The sequence below is a fragment of the Girardinichthys multiradiatus genome, chromosome 14 (genome assembly GCF_021462225.1).
Source record: "Girardinichthys multiradiatus isolate DD_20200921_A chromosome 14, DD_fGirMul_XY1, whole genome shotgun sequence".
In the NCBI taxonomy this organism is placed as follows: domain Eukaryota; kingdom Metazoa; phylum Chordata; class Actinopteri; order Cyprinodontiformes; family Goodeidae; genus Girardinichthys; species Girardinichthys multiradiatus.
Window position 1 is genome coordinate 44,427,919 of NC_061807.1, and position 17,179 is coordinate 44,445,097.

Sequence of the window (17,179 nt, forward strand, 5' to 3'; positions counted from 1 at the left end):
TCTTCTCCTTGTTCGAGATGAAAGTTTAGAGGGACGGCCGGGTCTTGGTAGATTTGCAGTGGTCTGATACTCCTTCCATTTCAATATGATTGCTTGCACAGTGCTCCTTGGGATGTTTAAAGCTTGGGAAATCTTTTTGTATCCAAATCCGGCTTTAAACTTCTCCACAACAGTATCTCGGACCTTCCTGGTGTGTTCCTTGGTCTTCATGATGCTCTCTGCGCTTTGAACAAAACCCTGAGACTATCACAGAGCAGGTGCATTTATACGGAGACTTGATTACACACAGGTGGATTCTATTTATCATCATCAGTCATTTGGGACAACATTGGATCATTCAGAGATCCTCACTGAACTTCTGGAGTGAGTTTGCTGCACTGAAAGTAAAGGGGCTGAATAATATTGCAGGCCCCACTTTTCAGTTTTTTATTTGTTAAAAAAGTTTGACACATCCAATAAATTTCATTCCACTTCACGATTGTGTCCCACTTGTTGTTGATTCTTCACTAAAAATTAGAATTTTATATCTTTACGTTTGAAGCCTGAAATGTGCCAAGAGGTTGACCAGTTCAAGGGGGCCGAGTACTTTCGCAAGGCACTGTATTTGTATCAGACAAGGATAAGTTGAGTTGTTCCAAAATGCAAAGTATGATTTTGTTTATTAGGCAAAACAAACTATCCAGCTAACCTACTAACCTGTCCCAACGATCATTTATACTTCGTTTAATTTTTTGAAATATTTAAGTGTGACTAAAAAGTTAGAAGCAGAAGAAATCTGTAAGGGGGAAATACTTTTTGTATGCACTGTGCTGTGTTTGTTCCAAGGACCACAATTACACCACCAGTTCCTTTCTTTTTGATTGCTCTGGATAAAAGTGTTTGTAAAACAACCAACTGTAATTATTTCTTGACCAAGCTAAAAGTAAAGGAGGAGAATAAAGACTCCTCTAAAGAAACTAAAGATGGACCTCAAACTGGACAGACAAATACTGTGCATGTTTTTCCCAGAGGTTCATCTGTAGTCTGTATGAAGTATGAAACTACTAAAAGTAAGATATGTTTTCCTTAAATGTACTTTGCATATAACCTATTTTTGTTCGATTTCAGGCTCGCAACATCAGGACGTCTGAACTGGCAGCAATTAAGATTGTCAAGCTGGATCCTGGTAGGTTTAAGAGTTTAAACATGACTTCAAGCAAATAGTTTTTACACTGAATGCAATGAATGTTAAATTAGAATGCTGTGTGTCTAAAGTACACCATATGATTCAGTAGAATGGAGCTACCTTTAGCAGCAATAACGTTTAATTTAGACCCATTCTTTTTTACAACATTGATTTGGTTCATTGTGGTTTGCAGATGTTAGTTTCTGCACAGCTCTCATCACAATATTTCAACCAGGTTGAGTTCTAGACTTTGACTGGATCATTGGTTCTTTTCCTTTTCTGCCATTCTGTTTTAGATTTACTGCAGTGTTTTAGATCATTGTTTCTCTGATGACTTAGTTTTGGTGAAGCTTCTGTAAGCTGTAGAAGATAAATCCTAGAATACTTTGCTAGAGGAGTAAATGGTTAACTCACAGACTGCAAGCTCCCTTGCTCCTGTGGCAGCAAAACAAGGCCAAATCACCACCACTGCGCCTTCATGCTTTACAATAGTGCTGACATGCCATGTTTGATTTTTGCCAACTATGAAGCAGTTTGTTGCAGGCAAACATCTCTTCTTTGGTCTCATCTGTTCAAAAGATATTGTTCCAAACATTCATTCTAATGCAATGATAGTGCATTAGTCAAATTCTCTTTAAACAGAAAACATAACCATCTTACAGCATTCCCTAACATGAATTTAAACATTTAACATGCTAACTGAAGCGTGTAGATTCTGGGGTGTAGCTGGTGGCAATCTGCAGTTTTTCTAAACATAGTATGGTCTGACTTTGTAGTGAATTTGTTGAGATATCCACTCCTGAACAGATTTCCAGCTGTCTTAAATGTTTTTCACGTATTGCAAATCTTTATGGCCTTCAGACTGTTTGGAACCGACCTTATGAATCTTTCCAGATTGTTGGGCTGAAACAGTTGCTTCTCTAAAGTCATTGCTGATGCCTTTTCAAAGGCTTCGTGTTAACACACCTGTATCCTACATAATAGCAACCAAAGTAAGGAACCCAACTCTGTATAAATATAATTGTGATTTTTCATAAGTCATTAAAACATTGCCACAGCAAATGCATCTGTGTCGGAGCTACATAAAGTCAAACAAAATGTAGAGTCTCTTATTTTTTGAATAATGAGTTTGCAGAAAAAAGGGTTAGCTGGTTGTCTGTTCTGTATATGCCTGGTGCAGAAAGACTCCATCATAAAGGACATGCTTAGCAGTTGATGTTCTGAGTACTCAGGTTACCTTTAGGTTGTGTTTTCTCATGGCAGGAAGTAAATTGTCTTGAACTGGATTAACATTAGGAATGAATTGTGTTATTCCCAGTGTAAAGATGGTTATCGGATATGTTTGAATAAATGGGAGCCTGTAACTAACCTACTAACAGACTCAGAGCACTGGAACCACTGCATTTTATCCTTCTTGTATATTTTGGCACTTCAGAAAATCCAGCATCATATGAAGTTCTGAGTATTTTTATAAAATTTGCTGTATCACAGACATTGCAGGCTCTCATTTAGAACACCACAGTAAACAGGCTCCACAACCTGAGCAGACCATAAGTACGTTTAAAATCAATTCTTACCCTAACTTTTAGTCTAGGCCTGTGATTTCTAGCTCTGTAATTTTCTCCTTCTGGTGTGAACTCAATCTTGTGTTTACGACATGGCGGTTGTGAAGTAAACACTCACTTAGATGTCTGTCTGGACAGGTGATGACATCACATCCATCCAGCAGGAGATCACCATGATGAAGGAATGCAAGCACAAAAACATTGTGGCCTACTTTGGCAGCTATCACAGGTGATGACTGTTTTTAGCCTGTCCACATTACATGGGTGAGACTACTGGGATTGTTGATGGATGAAAATGTCTGAGATTTAACATTTAGTTTCCCAAACCTGGAGCTGGATTCATCTCCCACTGTCTTTAGTGTTTAGTTGGCACAGCAGCCTGTTTTACTGTATCTATGTAAATGCATTAATGTATTAACTTCATTAAATTATGGAGTGTTTACCGTAATACTTTTAAAGCTGCCTCTTAACAGTAGTAAATGAATCAGAGCTCTTGTTAAAAACATATGGGAAATTTCAAACTTTTCACCTCCCTTTTAAAATGTCATGTTTTTCTGATGCCAAAAGGAAACAATGATGAATCATCTCAAAACTTTACACACTTTTATTGGGACATGTACACTTTATAATTCAACTGAAAAAGGACAAAAGGTAAAAAAATTAAAAAGCTGCATTAGATTGGTAGCCTCATTTTTCATATCCTTTAACTGACACTGTGTTGATCCACCTTTTAATTCAGTTTTAGTCTTTTTGGCTACCCACATGCCATCATTTATAGAGAATTCAATGAATCTGAAATAAATTTCACCTGTCCTGAATGGATTTTTCTGTCATATGTATCCTTTAACTAAAACTGTAGTTTGCTGAAAGGTTACAAGGGTCACAACTATATCATCACATGTATCAGTCAGGAGAAAGATACTCAAGTCCACAGCATTAAACAACCTATCCAGTCTTAAATGTTCCACTGAGCACTGTTGGGACCATAGTCATGATGAGGAAAAAGCATCATTAACTGAGGAGCACCAGCTGCTCCCTGTAATACTTCAGAAAGCGGATTGAAAATAATTATCAGAAAGTTGTCCAAGAGCCAGAGACTACTTGTGGAGAACTTTAGAAAGAGCTAGAATTAGCAGGTACAATTGTTTCAAAGAAAATAATATGTAATGCACTCCACCCCCATAACCTGTATGCATGTTCACCATGCAAGACTCCACTGCTGAAGAAAAAGCGTGTTGAAGCGTGTTTAAAAAGACAAGTTGGAAAGGTAGACAGGAAGGCTTCCAAGAGCCTGACGGCAACAATGAAGGAGCTGTAGGAGTTTCTAGTTGATACTAAGTGTGTTCTACATGTGACATCAATCTCCTGTGTTCTTCAATAAGGTGTAGGGTTACAAAACAGAATTGTTTTATTCTAAAGAAACCATACGGGCCTTGCTTAAATGTCAAGAAACCTTGTGGTTAGATGAAAGCAAACTGCAGCTTTTGGCCACATTTCCAAAAGGTAAGTTTGAACACAAAAGACACTGAGGATCATCGAAAGAACACCATAACCACAGCAGAAGATGGAGACGAAAGCATCCTGTTTGGGGGTTACTTTACTTCAGGTGGATGTACTGTTTTTGTCCTAGTTGATCGTGTTCTTATTTAGTTCATGACAATACCCTGCCATTTTCATAGCAGTGTTATATTAACTATAGAAGGTATGTGTCTCCACAGGAACACCAAACTGTGGATTTGTATGGAGTACTGTGGGGGAGGATCACTTCAGGATATGTACCAAGGTACAAGCACTTTGGGTCGGTTTTTAGTGCTTTCTGTGGCTGACCTTAATGTCATCTTGTTAAACTAAGATTTATTTTGTGATTGTGTTTTTTTATTCTTTTAAACAACAAGCTTTTTTAAACTTGTATTTCAGTCACCTATCTAATAGGATTAGATCCAACAGAATGATGGAAACTTTAAGCACGAGAATAGTTACCAAATTCCAAAATTCTGCCCTTTTTAGTGTTACTGATGTGAAAGAAAAGCCATCTTTAGAACAAAGACTGACAGTGATAAACTGTAGTGATAAACTGTTAACTGTTGTTTGCAGTGACGGGTCCATTAAAAGAGAAACAGATAGCATTCGTGTGCAGGGAAACCCTCCAGGTAAGGCTTTTTGGTTAAAACGGTCTCATTGCTGATGAGTTCTACCATTATTCGTTCTTTATTTTGTATCCAAAGCCCAGTAAATAAACTTTGAAGATGAAAGCTGCTGCAGCACAGTCCATCAGCCTGCCAGCTAAACCTAACTATCGTACTCTCATTGTGATTCTCTATGGCACCCTGATAGACTCTAAGGTTTTTATTGGATCAACAGCCTAGCAAGCAAAGAAAAATGAATCGCATCAACAGCTTGTACTTTTATATCATGAAAGCCAATTTCTTTGTTCTGAATCAAAAAAACCGAAGCAAAATACTCTTTAAGAAAAGAATTTAGCTTCATTATAATGTGGATGATTGACAGTAGTTATGGTTGTATGATTATGTAGGTAATACGTGTGTGTATTTATACATAGGGAAGAGCCATGTGAACATGATATTTTACTGTATTTATTGCAATGAAGCTAAATATAGCCACAAAAAATATTTAACAATTGCAGTATTATTTGGCAATAGACTGTGGAGCTCTGACGTAATGTCACTGCATGCAGTCAGAGCCTCGCAAACAAACAAAAAAAGACACTTACCCATTATCAGACATTCTGCTTTAGTTCAGGGCTGCATGCTGCTGCAGTTGGTAGCACTGTTGCCGTACAGCAAGACGATTCTGGGTTTAAATCCTGGGCCTGGGTCTTTCTGCATGGAGTTTGCATGTTCTCCCCATTTATGCCGGATACTCCGGCTTCCTCCCACTATCCAACTGTTAGGATAATTGGTCTCTCTAAATTGCCCTTAGGTGGGAGTGTATGTATGCCTGTTTTTTCTGTCTTGTATGTCTCTGTGTTGTCCTCTGGATGGACTGGTGACCTGTCCAAGGTGTACCCACCTCTCGCTCCTTTGACCCTCTAAGGACAAGCAGGACACCAGTACACCAGTTACATTAAGTGATGCAATTAAAAATGCTAAACAGCACACGGTAATTGAAATTCAGGTGAAATACATGTCAATCCAATTCTTTCCAATGCAGATCCGGTTACATCGAGTGCAATTCAATCCAGTTTTATTGCAGTATAGTCAAATGAAATGCCGTTAATAAATGTGTATTTAGGAAGCCCAGTTTGTTGCATCAATTTGTTAACTTAGTAGCAGTATCTCTGAGCATGCCTGTGGTTATAACAGAGATGAGCTGCTTCCCTTTAACAGGAAGAACCAGAACCAGGTTCAGAATGAGTGTCCAACTGCCTCACCTGTTGGGGGGTGAAAAGACAGGAGGGAGACAAGGACAAACACAGGTGCAAACATTCAGCATCTGTGTATGCTCTGCATCAGAATCACTCCTTAATGAATACAATGAATACATATGTTGCCCTATTCATATTTTCCTCAACAGATAGTCAGTTATCCTTTAAGTTTATTCTTTGTAGTTACCAGGAGGTCAAGGAGTCAGTAATGAGCCTCTAAAGACATTCTGACAAAAATTTCTCGCAATTTTAAAGGCTTAGTATTTTTTACTAGATAAAAGATTCTTTCTGCCCTGACAGTTTTAGTTTCCATTAAGGTAAAATGCTGGGTTTAGTTTAAGTTTAAAAACCAAGTAATTATACAAATCAACTTGAACACCCTCTGAAGTCAGATTTTGTTTTTCTAATTTTACCGTGTCCTGTTCGGCAGAGTATCGCTCAGAATTGTTGTTTGAGTGCCAAGAAATTGCCCAACAGATTTACTTTCACAAGCAGAGCCTCACAGCTAATGCTTTTCATTTCTCTCTTAGAAAGTAACTGCTGCCATATAGTACTTTTAAATGAAAGCTGTGGTACTAAATGACAAAATGTTGAAAAACAAAAACTGGAAACACTTTCCCAAATAAGAATATTTACTTCACGTATTTAAGGTAGTCATCAAGGTTTCACTCTTCTGGACTGGTTTAAGGCTACATTCACTGATAAATATAATTAAGCTCCATCTTTGGAATGGTCTGATTCGTAGGTGATTGGGTACAGCTTAGAGATGCACCTGTAAATGTTACAGTTTATATGTCTAGAACAACAGCAGAGAAGTGGTGCGATAGAGGAAGCCACAGTTGCCAGAGCATCCAACAGTTGAGTGGCACAAGTCGGAATTCAGTAACAGTTGCTTTTTTGTGTCGGCTGGTCTTGTCGTGTAATTGGTGGAATGCCAGCCGTACTGTTGACAAGATGGTAAGGAAATGTGTCCACTCATGATGCTACCACTTATACCCTGTGGTGCTGCGAGATGTCCCACCTTCTTGTAAATTAACATATTTACCTGGTCATTGCTGAGACGAATAAATACCAATTTAAGCCCAAGAATGGCTGTTTCTTTTTCATTCTTGACTTGCTGCTTAACTGTTTCAGACAATGATTCTGTTTTTTCCTAGAACTCAGATTAGAATCTACTTCAAGAAGTAGAACTGCAAGAGGCTGAGAGTTCTGGAAATATATTAGCTCCTGCGATAACAATTAGGACATTTAGCTTCATAGATCTTTTTGTAGTACCTCCTTATCAAGTTCATTTGCCTATGGCTTTAACCACTGACTTTTACTGAATTAACCACTAAGATAATTAATATTGAAAAATAATTGTGTATGGAGTTCATATAATTTACTTTCTGCCTTTTTTTCAGGGTCTGTATCATTTGCATGAAACGGGCAAAATGCATAGAGACATAAAGGTATAACCTCTCTAGTTTTTACTGGTATAGTAATAAAAAATGATTCAACTGTTGGATATCCTATGGATACAAATGTAGATGTGTGTGTATATTTTCTAGGGAGCTAACATTCTTTTGACCGAACGAGGTGATGTCAAACTAGGTAAGTGATCTGCATTAATTCTTAGACACCATCGCAGACACAGACTCTAATCAAGTATGTCTGAATAGGCTATCAGTGTTGGTTTTTAGCCTCCAACAGGAGTCTGTGTTTGTCTCTTCTTTCCACTCTGTATAGCTGACTTTGGAGTGGCAGCTGAGATTAGTGCTTCAGTGGCCAAAAGAAAGTCGTTTATTGGAACTCCCTACTGGTGAGTTGACACAAACACCCCTCTCTACCTTAACAATGTTGATGTGTTTGAGGTGTCTGAAACAAATGTGATGTTCATACTATAAAACAACCAGTCTAGTGTTTTATACTCCAGTCTGAAAGGCACTTATTTCCTCCAACAAACTGTTTGGACTCCAGGTTTTAGTCTTGCTGAGCAACTCATTTACCACCATGCTTGAATGGAAAAAATGTGTTTACTTCTAACAACTGATTTCAGTTTTTGAAACTAAGGCTTTTTAAAGTTTAATATGTAATTTACATATATATATATATTTTTTTTTTATTACTTTTTTTGGCAAATCATTCCAAAATGCCTGTTACTATTGTTTCTGATCTGTGAAACTACTGGTTGTTCAGGTTACCATGTATTCTCTTATTTATTTCATTTAAATTTTTTAATTGAATTCTTAAAGATGAGATTGGACTTCTTCAAGAGTGACACATTCTACTGTTCTTGATTCAGCCCTCAATTCTTTTATCTCGCAGCCAAAAAGCCATTTTGTTATAGTTCTCTGGGCTTTCTAAATCACCTTTCAAAGTTTTTCTTTGGATATTGACAATTGTTTCTCCCATTTTCTTGATCTTGAGTTTGCCAAACTAAAATGATTTTGGCATACAGCTCATGAAAACCCAAAATTCCTATCTCACAAAATTAGCATATTTCATCCGACCAATAAAAGAAAAGTGTTTTTAATACAAAAAACGTCAACCTTCAAATAATCATGTACAGTTATGCATTCAATACTTGGTCGGGAATCCTTTTGCAGAAATGACTGCTTCAATGCGGCGTGGCATGGAGGCAATCAGCTTGTGGCACTGCTGAGGTCTTATGGAGGCCCAGGATGCTTCGATAGCGGCCTTTAGCTCATCCAGAGTGTTGGGTCTTGAGTCTCTCAACGTTCTCTTCACAATATCCCACAGATTCTTTATGGGGTTCAGGTCAGGAGAGTTGGCAGGCCAATTGAGCAGAGTGATACCATGGTCAGTAAACCATTTACCAGTGGTTTTGGCACTGTGAGCAGGTGCCAGGTCGTGCTGAAAAATGAAATCTTCATCTCCATAAAGCTTTTCAGCAGATGGAAGCATGAAGTGCTCCAAAATCTCCTGATAGCTAGCTGCATTGACCCTGCCCTTGATAAAACACAGTGGACCAACACCAGCAGCTGACACGGCACCCCAGACCATCACTGACTGTGGGTACTTGACACTGGACTTCTGGCATTTTGGCATTTCCTTCTCCCCAGTCTTCCTCCAGACTCTGGCACCTTGATTTCCGAATGACATGCAGAATTTGCTTTCATCCGAAAAAAGTACTTTGGACCACTGAGCAACAGTCCAGTGCTGCTTCTCTGTAGCCCAGGTCAGGCGCTTCTGCTGCTGTTTCTGGTTCAAAAGTGGCTTGACCTGGGGAATGCGGCACCTGTAGCCCATTTCCTGCACACGCCTGTGCACGGTGGCTCTGGATGTTTCTACTCCAGACTCAGTCCACTGCTTCCGCAGGTCCCCCAAGGTCTGGAATCGGCCCTTCTCCACAATCTTCCTCAGGGTCCGGTCACCTCTTCTCGTTGTGCAGCGTTTTCTGCCACACCTTTTCCTTCCCACAGACTTCCCACTGAGGTGCCTTGATACAGCACTCTGGGAACAGCCTATTCGTTCAGAAATTTCTTTCTGTGTCTTACCCTCTTGCTTGAGGGTGTCACCTTCTGGACAGCAGTTAGGTCGGCAGTCTTACCCATGATTGGGGTTTTGAGTGATGAACCAGGCTGGGAGTTTTAAAGGCCTCAGGAATCTTTTGCAGGTGTTTAGAGTTAACTCGTTGATTCAGATGATTAGGTTCATAGCTTGTTTAGAGACCCTTTTAATGATATGCTAATTTTGTGAGATAGGAATTTTGGGTTTTTATGTATGCCAAAATCCTCCGTATTAAGACAATAAAAGACCTGAAATATTTCAGTTAGTGTGCAATGAATCTAAAATATATGAATGTTAAATTTTCATCATGACATTATGGAAGATAATGAACTTTATCACAATATGCTAATATTTTGAGAAGGACCTGTATAACTTTCTCATCTGAGCTTCCATCACTCTGTGACCTTTAGCATTTTGGCCAATGCCATCTGTGCCTGGTGTTAACACATGCTGCCAGGAGACTCTGTCTAACTGGCTAAACATTACATTAGTATGAAAACTGTAAGTTCAGCACTGTCAGCATTGTCTTGTACTTGATGCATGAAAACTCTGATAAGAACATGATCCTCCTGCAGGGATAGGTTTGTAAATGGCTTTGGTCTGTCTGCTTTCACCAGTCTTCAAAAATCCACCGTCTCTTTATTTCAATCCAGGAATAATTTTCTAGATGGAATCTGGAATAGAAAATTGAAGACTTGATGTCCTTTATTTTAAGTACTGCCATCCATAGGAGCACCAGCTGCATGCCTATTGGTCAAGAAGGCCATTCAATTTCAGCATTTTCACAATTTTGTTCATCAACATTTTTTCATTTGCTAGCTGCTATTAAGCTTATCCTGTTCCTGGAACTGAATGGTGATGGGGTGTAGCTGTGGTTTGTCTTCATTGTGGAACTTGTTGATGCTTTTTTTCACAATATTGTTTAAATTCACAGTCAGACTCCATATTTTCATTTATAAACCTCTTTCTCAGCATCAGCATCACAAGCTTTTCTCTTTTTGCCATCTGGATTGGTTGCGATAAGGAGCCACACTGGAAAACATATACTTATTCTGTCTTACCCCATTTTAAGCTGGGGTTATGATTGTTCTAAGTACAGTTTATAAGGCTGTTTCTTCAAACCATGTTCAGAACTGAAAAAACCTATTGAATGAGATATGAAACTTATTTAATAAACAAGAAGTCAAGTTGCCCTTTACTTAAGCACTTAGGATTGTTATGTCCTGAGAATCTACACCATCGTCAAATAAGGATTAGTTCCCACAAGCCAGAGGGTAAAATGTGTGGGAATGTGAGAGAAGTTGCTGTTCGTGTTTAAATTTTGCACAAATTTGGGAGCCTTGTGCGGAAACGGCACGGGCAGAAACACAAAACTTGCACTCTCACACACAAACACACACTCACCCACAAGGACTCACACTCCTAACAGCAGGCCGAAACTGGCAGAGGAGACAAGACGTACAACTTCCACTTATTTAGTAGAACCAGGTCCAGTGGACCTGAAAAATCAGTACATAATATAAATGTATATGTATAATTTGGTGAAAATCATAAAAACATGTTCTATAGACTCAAACATAAGGAAATCCCAAAAAATAACAAAGGAAACTGTGGCCTCTTTTAAAGGAGCATACAGGGTGACACCACAAATTTACATAGACTATGTAAAAATGACATGACCCTCTTTTCTCACTGTCTGACACTAAACCCGACGGATTGCTGATAACTTATTGGTCCTAAAGAATCAAGAAAATATCAGTGTCTGGTTCGAGGTATGACCATTGGTTTGATCAGCATCAGTGATGCACCCTTTGCCTGTTCAGGATGGCTCCAGAGGTGGCTGCAGTGGAGAAGAAGGGCGGCTACAACCACTTATGTGATATCTGGGCTGTCGGCATCACTGCCATCGAGTTAGCAGAGCTACAGCCGCCCATGTTTGACCTCCACCCAATGAGGTGAGTCAGCACAAACTGCTGGCACTCTGACTCAGACAGGAACAAACTGGCAGACTCAGAAAAATCAGAGAGACAACCCAGAAGACACATTATGGCTCTCTGATTGCGTTTTGTTCTGCATGTTTAGTACATATAAGCAATAAAGGTTAATTTATCAAATCTAATTAAATTTATTTCAGAGCACTGATGTTGATGTCCAAGAGCAATTTCCAGCCTCCAAAACTGAAGGATAAAGCCAAGTGGTGAGTTTTACAGCACTGCTTGAAAATCACACAGCGTACTGGTTGAGATGATCCAAAGTCTCAGTTGTTGAGTCCTTGGACAAGACACTGCTGATGTCTGCTAATGGTGGTCAGAGGGCTCGGTAGTGGCGACTATATCGCAGAACATAGATTTAACATTGTCTGACTGTATGGCTTATTTTAAAAACCATTGATTACAATGTCCTTTACTATAGGTGTTGGACAGATGTTTTTGTTCTTCATTTTCAGATCAGTCCTTCAAATAAATAATTTTTGTGATGAGTCCCTTCGAATACATCTGTGACTCATTAGGCTCTGAGGCACTTTAATGGGGCATTACTGTGTGTCACAAAGAGACACCATTCTCATCTCTATAATTTCTGAATGACATTAAGCAAGATTTTAATATTTCAGCATGGTCTTCAACCTGTGCTTAAAAGCTAGAAGTAAAATGGACAAGCGAAAGGTAAAAAAACCAAACTAAAAACTTTTTATAACACAAGAAAGTAAAATAAAGGACTGGTTCTGAGAAGAATTTACTGTATCCATCTGTGTTGTGAAATTGTGGAGCAGTTTAAGTGTGGATGAAAACAATTTCCAAACCTAACGCTGCTTAATTATAAAAAGAGAGTATTTTGACTGGGTACAGGGATTTATTATGTTACCAGAGGTTGGTTTGTGAGGTATGTAATTGTTTTATGTGTGAACTTTTACTTAGTTATGCATTTAACTATCCTATTATAAGTTGTAGTCAGGAGTATTGATTGTAGATTTAATAACTAGCACTAAAGGGGGTGGGATTCAATGAATGGGAACTTCATCCTACTCCTCTCCGAGCGTATAAATGTATGTGGACAACTTGGTCTAGTTGTTGACCTTGTTGATTGGTTAGGGATTTTTATATTAAAAAAAAAACAACAATAAAATAACCAAACAACCGAGGGATGCAACTTTGCACAGCAATTAAAATAAAGGCAGGTGTAGGTCATATGAGGGGACAATCACATTTTGCAAAATTAGACATTTTGATTCATACTGTTATCAGAATGTCCACAGGCAGTCAGGAAATTTCGAGAATCGACATTTATTTAGCACAGAAAAATCTGCTTTGATCCTCATACAACAGAATTTGAGAAGCTTTTGTCTGGCAAGGGTTTCATGTTTTTACCAGACCACAACCCTAGAGCCACTGTTAATTTTGAACTTTAAATGGATATTGGTTGGATAAAAAGAAAACAGATGTGACTCAGGCCTTTTGCACAGTACTGTACTGTTAATGTTCCCCAGCGCTGTGAAGGAATAACTGTCTCCATTTAAACTGATTGTTTTTTCTTCATTTCTTCTCTTTGCAGGTCTGCAGGTTTTCACAGCTTTGTGAAGATGGCTCTCAATAAAAATCCCCGTAAAAGGCCCTCAGCTGAGACCCTTCTGCAGGTTAGCTGGCCTTTCTACCTTGTAATGAACCAGCGTTTATAAAAAGACTATATGCAATATTTATGAGCTACATTTTTGTTCCGTCTGCCCCTTTGAAGTAGAAAGGTTGACTAAGGTTCTGAAACTAGCAAAGGATTTAAGCTAAGATGTTTTTACGCTATGAAGTATTACAAATGATTGCAGTGACATGAAAGACTGTCAGTAACAGTTGGTTTTATTTATAGACATCTCATGTTAGAGTCAGTTTGGGAACTACTATAAAATCTATCATTTAGTAATAAGATTATTAGGGTTTTTGTCAAATGTTAGTTATTTAGTTCTTCTGCTCTTCTGTCAGGGAAGATTGTAATAGCAATTGTTGGAGGATCGGATTAGAAGCCAATCTATGGTTACTGTACCATCTCTGGAGAAATGTCAGCATACCTTGTTGTTTCAGCATCCATTTGTGACCCAGCTGCTGACCCGGAACCTGATCATTGAGCTGCTAGACCTGGCTAACAATCCTGAGCTATACAACTCCCTCACACACAGCTTAGATGACAATGAGCTGGAGGTCAGTGAATGATTATTGAACAGCAAAATGGTATTTTTTTGGTTTTTAAATAATTTTTAAAGTGAGGACATTTTGTAAAATATAAAAAAAAAAACTTTACAAATGTTGGAATTTGTTGTAGGCAGAATATGTTAAAGAGGTTTGGACGGTGATTACAAAAGACAAGTAACGACCTTTGTAGAAACATCTAAAAAAATATCAACTGCAAAAAATGTAAGACAATTTGTTTAGGATTATAATAGTAAACTAAAGACGTGGCTGGCTCGGTGTGACTCTTCCAGACCCGTTCTAGAACCGTTTGTGTTGTGTCATGATATACTGAGCCACATGCAGAGCACAGCAAGTTACTGGATATTATGCTGTGCATTAAAAGCAGTGCTCTGAAGGACACAGAATCTATGAAGCAGCTTGCAGGTCCATCCAAATCCTTTTTAGAACATACTGTGACAGCACACATGAGTAAACCTAACATTGGCTCGGCTTTTTGAAAGATATAGCAAGTTTAAAGAAAAAGGACACAATTCTAGGTTTCAATATTTGATATCAACTACTGTAATGGAGCCTGGTGGGTTTGTGGTGTTGACAGATTGGAGAAGTGGCTCCAGACAAGATTCAGTCAGCAGGAAAACTGCCTGCAGAGAGGACCCTGTCTGAAGAACAATGTGAGTTTAACACACACACACACACACACACACACACACACACACACACACACACACCCGTGTTTTACTATCTTTATGAGGACTTTTCAGTTACTTCCATTGACTTCCACCTTGATTTTTAGTGCCTAACCCTGACCCTAACACTAACTCAATTCATACCCTAGTCCTAAACCTAACCCCTGTCCCAAGAACGGAATTTGGAAAAGTGATTACCAGGAAAATGTCCTCACTTTGTCAAAATGTCCTCACTTTGCGATAAAAATATGAAAATTGGTTCTCACTCAGCAACAAGTACACACACACACACACACACACACACACATACATTGCAGTGTCTTGCTATCCTTACAGGGACCTTCCATTAACTTGCATTTATTGCTATAGCTTAGCCCTGACCTTGACTCTAAACCTATCCCTTACCAGTATATACCTTCTCCCAAATATAACCATTAATCCACATAACCAATTTTCCCTTGTGCAGACCGGGCTAAATGTCTACACAATGTTGGTGTTCCATCAGGGACTGCTCTCCACAAGGTTAGACAGACATGCACATTGTAAGATGGCCTCTTGAGTTTCTGATTTCAGTTTGTTTTGACCTTGACATGGGAGGCTTTATTTATGCTTTTAGACATAACAACAGTCAGCTTGATTAAAGGACATTAATGTCCATAACTTAACCAATTTCACTGGTTATAAAACATGTCTCATGACTCCAAAATATAATTATTTTTTATCTGAAGCATGAATCACATCTTTTCTTTGAGGTTTTAACAATTGCAGTCATGAATGAAGACGACAATTTTCCTTTTAATTGTAATATTTAACTATTAACTGTTTACTGAAGAATATAGGATGAAATGTACATCTATAATAAATCAGTGTCTACATATAAATAAAGAGAATAGAATAAAACAGGCATAAATCACTAATAAAACTAATCCAACAGCAAACATGGCAACAAAGTTGTCATTAATACAACTTGTATGTAAACTATACAGAAGTTGTTGGCTAAAAGTGATAATAAAACATAATATTTAAGTAGATCAAAACCCTAAAATGTATAATTTATCCATTATATGGCAAAAGGAAGAGGCATTTTTATGGTTTAATTCTGAATTTTATGAATTAATGGTAAATTGGAAGAAAAGTTGAAAGAAGAAAATGAAGAGATTTAAGATTTCTAAAGCCGCTGAATGGGCAAGAACTCCAGTGAATTGGCAAGAACTTCAGGAATAGAACACTGATGGATGTTCTTTCTTGGATCAGACTGAGTTTTTAATTCCTTGGAACTTCATGCATTCCTGGGAGTTTGTTCAGATCATCCTCCATCTGGCTAGAGGGGTACTAGTTAGGCTTGGAGTGTGGATCCATCTGCCCACAAGTCACTCATGGGAAGGCAAGACAAGCTGGCCTCTTCTGGTTCTGGCTTTTGGGGTTGTTAGGAGACTCCTCTCTTTAAATTCAGAACAAGGTTGTTATTGCAAAGAGTACAAGCTCATTACAAAGTCTCTGAAGGCTTCAAGAAATGTTTACAATGAGTGAAAAATACAAAATGTCATGCAGAGCTTTACTAAAAAATCTACGTCTTGCATAGCATATAATATTAACCCAACAAACATCCCAACCAAAGTCCACAAGGTGATCCGCCCTGGCTGACCCTGGTGGGTCTGGTACCTTTGATGAAAGTGTTCTTCTCAGTCTGGTTCTGAAAAAGCAGTCTGGCAAGGAGGTTGTCCCTACGGCCGACTGCGTCAGCCAGGAATGATTGACAAATCAAAAGCTGATTTGTAGGCAATATGAGAGTTGCATCATATTATCCAGCCAATGAGTTAAAGAGTTACGTTGTCCAATGAGCTAAATCCGTCCTACTGCTTAATCCTGAGAGAATTGCTCAATCAGAACCAATTAGAAATATCTCAAATCATTTTTACAAAGGAGTATGAATTTAGCCAATCAGAAGGTTCTATCTCTCTGATGTCAGAGACTTCACAGATGAGAGATTCAAATTAAAAACCTTTTTTAAGTAAGACACTGTCAGCTAAGATGTGCTTTAGACAATAAAGGCATTTTAAATACACGAACATAAGCCGCTGTACACATTTGAAAATATAATAATAATAATAATAATCATCATCATCATAATCATACAAAACCTAAATAAAACAAAGACTAGACCAGCATATTTATCTGCTTTTTGAACTTCAATATTATGGACAAGAACAGAAAAAAATGTAATTTAATTAGGTATTGATTTTGTATGCTGTGAAATGGTCCCTTTTCGTTTACAGCTGAGAATGTTGCCAGGAATGAAAAGACTGGAATGGGTTATTACCGATCATAAAAGGATGTAACTAAACTATTCATTATTTCTTACACCCAAAACCACACCTGATCTCTTCTCAACAAGACTGTTAATCCTTTTCAGAAGCCAGAATTTATTTTTGATGTTTTTGGTGGTTGTTCGTAGCACACGTTTTCCTTCCACGTTAGTTTACGAGTTTACATAGACATGTGGATAAACAAACACTACAGAAGCTTTCAGAGTCAGGAAAAGAAAATGCTAGTATCACTTATGTGAGATACTAACGTAATTCAATTCAGTTTATTTAGTAGCGACAGTGGAGAGGAAAAACTCCCTTTTAACAGGAAGAAACCTCCAGCAGAACCAGGCTCAGTGTGAGCGGCCATCTGCCACGACCGAC

At 38.3% G+C, this 17,179-nt stretch overlaps 1 protein-coding gene across 9 annotated transcripts in view; it reads left to right on the forward strand.

The window, feature by feature from the left end:
* map4k2 (mitogen-activated protein kinase kinase kinase kinase 2) overlaps positions 1-17,179 on the forward strand; it is a 75,914-nt gene that overhangs the window by 28,338 nt on the left and 30,397 nt on the right. For all 9 annotated transcript variants that reach the window (XM_047385718.1, XM_047385714.1, XM_047385719.1 and 6 more), the window contains exons 2-13: positions 1,108-1,165; positions 2,869-2,959; positions 4,449-4,513; positions 4,825-4,880; positions 7,519-7,566; positions 7,666-7,708; positions 7,844-7,916; positions 11,452-11,583; positions 11,763-11,825; positions 13,178-13,259; positions 13,696-13,812; positions 14,399-14,474. In XM_047385718.1, coding sequence (XP_047241674.1) covers positions 1,108-1,165; positions 2,869-2,959; positions 4,449-4,513; positions 4,825-4,880; positions 7,519-7,566; positions 7,666-7,708; positions 7,844-7,916; positions 11,452-11,583; positions 11,763-11,825; positions 13,178-13,259; positions 13,696-13,812; positions 14,399-14,474 — 904 coding nt within the window. The remainder of the gene's footprint in view (positions 1-1,107; positions 1,166-2,868; positions 2,960-4,448; positions 4,514-4,824; positions 4,881-7,518; positions 7,567-7,665; positions 7,709-7,843; positions 7,917-11,451; positions 11,584-11,762; positions 11,826-13,177; positions 13,260-13,695; positions 13,813-14,398; positions 14,475-17,179) is intronic.